We start from the raw sequence: 2,059 nt of genomic DNA, 5'->3' as shown, positions 1-2,059 counted from the left end.
GCGTGGGGCGCGGCCGGCATGGTGGGGAGGGGGGGCGGGACGGGCGCTGCGTCAAGGGGAGGCGGCGGTGCACAGGACCGCCCATGCGGCCCCGACGGCTCCAGCACGCAGCGGCTGCGACCAATGGCGAGCGGCAGTCTACCTCACGGCGGCAAGTGGCAAATACCAGGCGGCATAGATGGCGCGATCATGTACGTATGGCGCAGCGCCGTTCGCACCGGGCCGTGAGCACGCGCAGCGCCGTCGTGCAGCGCCGGCCGCCGCCGCTGCCCCGCACCTGCGCCTCGTTGTAGAAGACCTCGTTGCCCTTCATAAGGATCCTTGCGGCACCCTCCTGAAGCACCTTGCGGCCGTCGGAGGGCCTGCAGGGCAGGGCGCAGGTGCTCAGTATGCGATCGGGTGCTCCGGCCAGCGACCCGAGCCCTCATGCACTCACTCCTGGCCCGATGCCGCCATGGTGGACGTGCTAGGACCAATATGATCCCCCTGTTCGCTGGCGAAGCAAGATAAGTAGCGGGAGTGCGGAGGAAGCTCTCTGAACGGCGATTTGCGAGAGGCGGCTGCGAGCACCAGATGTTTTATGGAAACCCATACCATCGATTGGCAATGTCTGGCGGCCGGATCGTGGCGAAGGGGCTCAATTCAAAGTCAAATCCGGTCTGCAGATGTCACTCCAGTGATCCCATGCGGACATCAGGACCGACACACTGTCATTGTGAAGGAGACATCCCAATAATCACAGCTCAAATCAGGCCTGCTGTCTCGACCGCTTGGCCACCCAACCACCTCGCTCCTGACGCCCGTCCAGGGCAACCGTCCACCTTGGCGGTGCGTAGAGGAGCTGTATCGGCCATCAGACTGTTGATAACCAACCTGTCGCATATCTGTGGTCAGACACGCGCGACAGAGCTCACTGAGCACGCAAGCAGGACGCGCTGCACCGCTCGCTGCACCTGGCCTCGCCCATCACCCCTCGCCCAACAGCGCCCAATTCCCAGCATGTGCGCGCCATCTCAAGCCCCCCGCCCCGGCCCCTCGCCACCCCTGCGACCTCCTGCCGCCAGCTGCGCAGTGTTGCCGTGACACAATGTGGGGCCTGTCGGGGGTGTGGAGCATTTTGGGTGCGGTTGCCACCCGCAAGCAGCTGCACCACCTGCAGCTGAGCGAGCAGCCCAACATGCCATTCCTGTACTGGCTTGCCGTCCTGGGGGCGATCTTCAAGCCAAAGTGGACCTCCAGCAAGGCTTGGCCGGCGCTCAAGGTGCGCGCGGCGCTGCCCGAGGCCCCGAGGTGGCACGCCGAGGGCCGCCCCGCGTGCCCACGCGCCAGGCGGCGGCGCACAGGGGCGCGCTTATGAGCGGGACCGGCTCATCGCGACGCGCCGCCGGGCGGGGACGGCTTCCTGCCATGGGCTCCTCACGTTGGCCGCACGGGCGGCGCCGCGGGGTTGCAAAACCAGCCCCGCTCCGCTGCAGCTGCAGTTGCGCACAGCAGCAGGGCTTGACATCTCGCGCTCGACCCTGCGGTCCCTCCAGGGGCCGAGAGCCGGTGCCAGCACCGACGCCCCCTCGCCCTCCGGTGACGACCAATGCAAAACCACCACCAACCCCCCACGTGCGCGTGCGCACGACCTGGCGTCGCGACGCGCCCCCGACGCCCCCGCAGGTGTCCCTCTCGACGCCCCGCGTCGCCGACAAGCGGCGCCTCTCCGACTTTCGGAAGCTCGCCGGCTGGGCCAGCACGGGCGCCGGCACGGGCACGGCAGCTGCCGGGCAGCTTCCCATGATGTTCCTCATGGCGGAGGGCTTCAAGCTGGTCATGTCGGTGCTGACGCTGCCGGCGTTCCCGGTGTCGATCCTGGGCACCGTCGTGAATAAGAAAGCGAAATACAGCCTGCTGAGGGGCGTCGGGGAGGGCGAGCGGCTGCTTTACAGGTGAGGCGGCGGCGGGCGGGTGCACAGGCGTGCGCGCGTGTGGGCAGCCGCTGGCCAGCTTGAGCAGGGGTCCCCTGGCCGCAGGCGCCGCAGTCGGACAGTGTATCGGCGGCGCGGGAATCGCG

General features: G+C 68.1%; 2 protein-coding genes across 2 annotated transcripts in view; one reads left to right on the top strand and one right to left on the bottom strand.

Annotated features, from left to right (window-relative positions):
* Nucleotides 1-187: 187 nt before the first annotated feature.
* MNEG_12497 (hypothetical protein) lies at nucleotides 188-456 on the bottom strand (the record flags this gene model as incomplete). The annotated part of the gene is made up of 2 exons (XM_014039031.1): nucleotides 188-362; nucleotides 437-456. The coding sequence occupies 2 exons, from the start codon at nucleotides 454-456 to the stop codon at nucleotides 188-190; spliced, it is 195 nt and encodes a 64-aa protein (XP_013894485.1).
* Nucleotides 457-1,087: 631 nt separating this feature from the next.
* MNEG_12496 (hypothetical protein) overlaps nucleotides 1,088-2,059 on the top strand; it is a gene marked incomplete at both ends in the record, with an annotated part of 1,968 nt that continues 996 nt past the window's right edge. The window contains 2 exons of the mRNA XM_014039030.1: nucleotides 1,088-1,261; nucleotides 1,666-1,934. Of these exons, the coding sequence (XP_013894484.1) occupies nucleotides 1,088-1,261; nucleotides 1,666-1,934 (443 nt within the window). The remainder of the gene's footprint in view (nucleotides 1,262-1,665; nucleotides 1,935-2,059) is intronic.

The sequence above is a fragment of the Monoraphidium neglectum genome (genome assembly GCF_000611645.1).
Source record: "Monoraphidium neglectum strain SAG 48.87 unplaced genomic scaffold scaffold03275, whole genome shotgun sequence".
Lineage (NCBI taxonomy): Eukaryota > Viridiplantae > Chlorophyta > Chlorophyceae > Sphaeropleales > Selenastraceae > Monoraphidium > Monoraphidium neglectum.
This window is presented reverse-complemented; position numbering and strand designations above follow the sequence as displayed.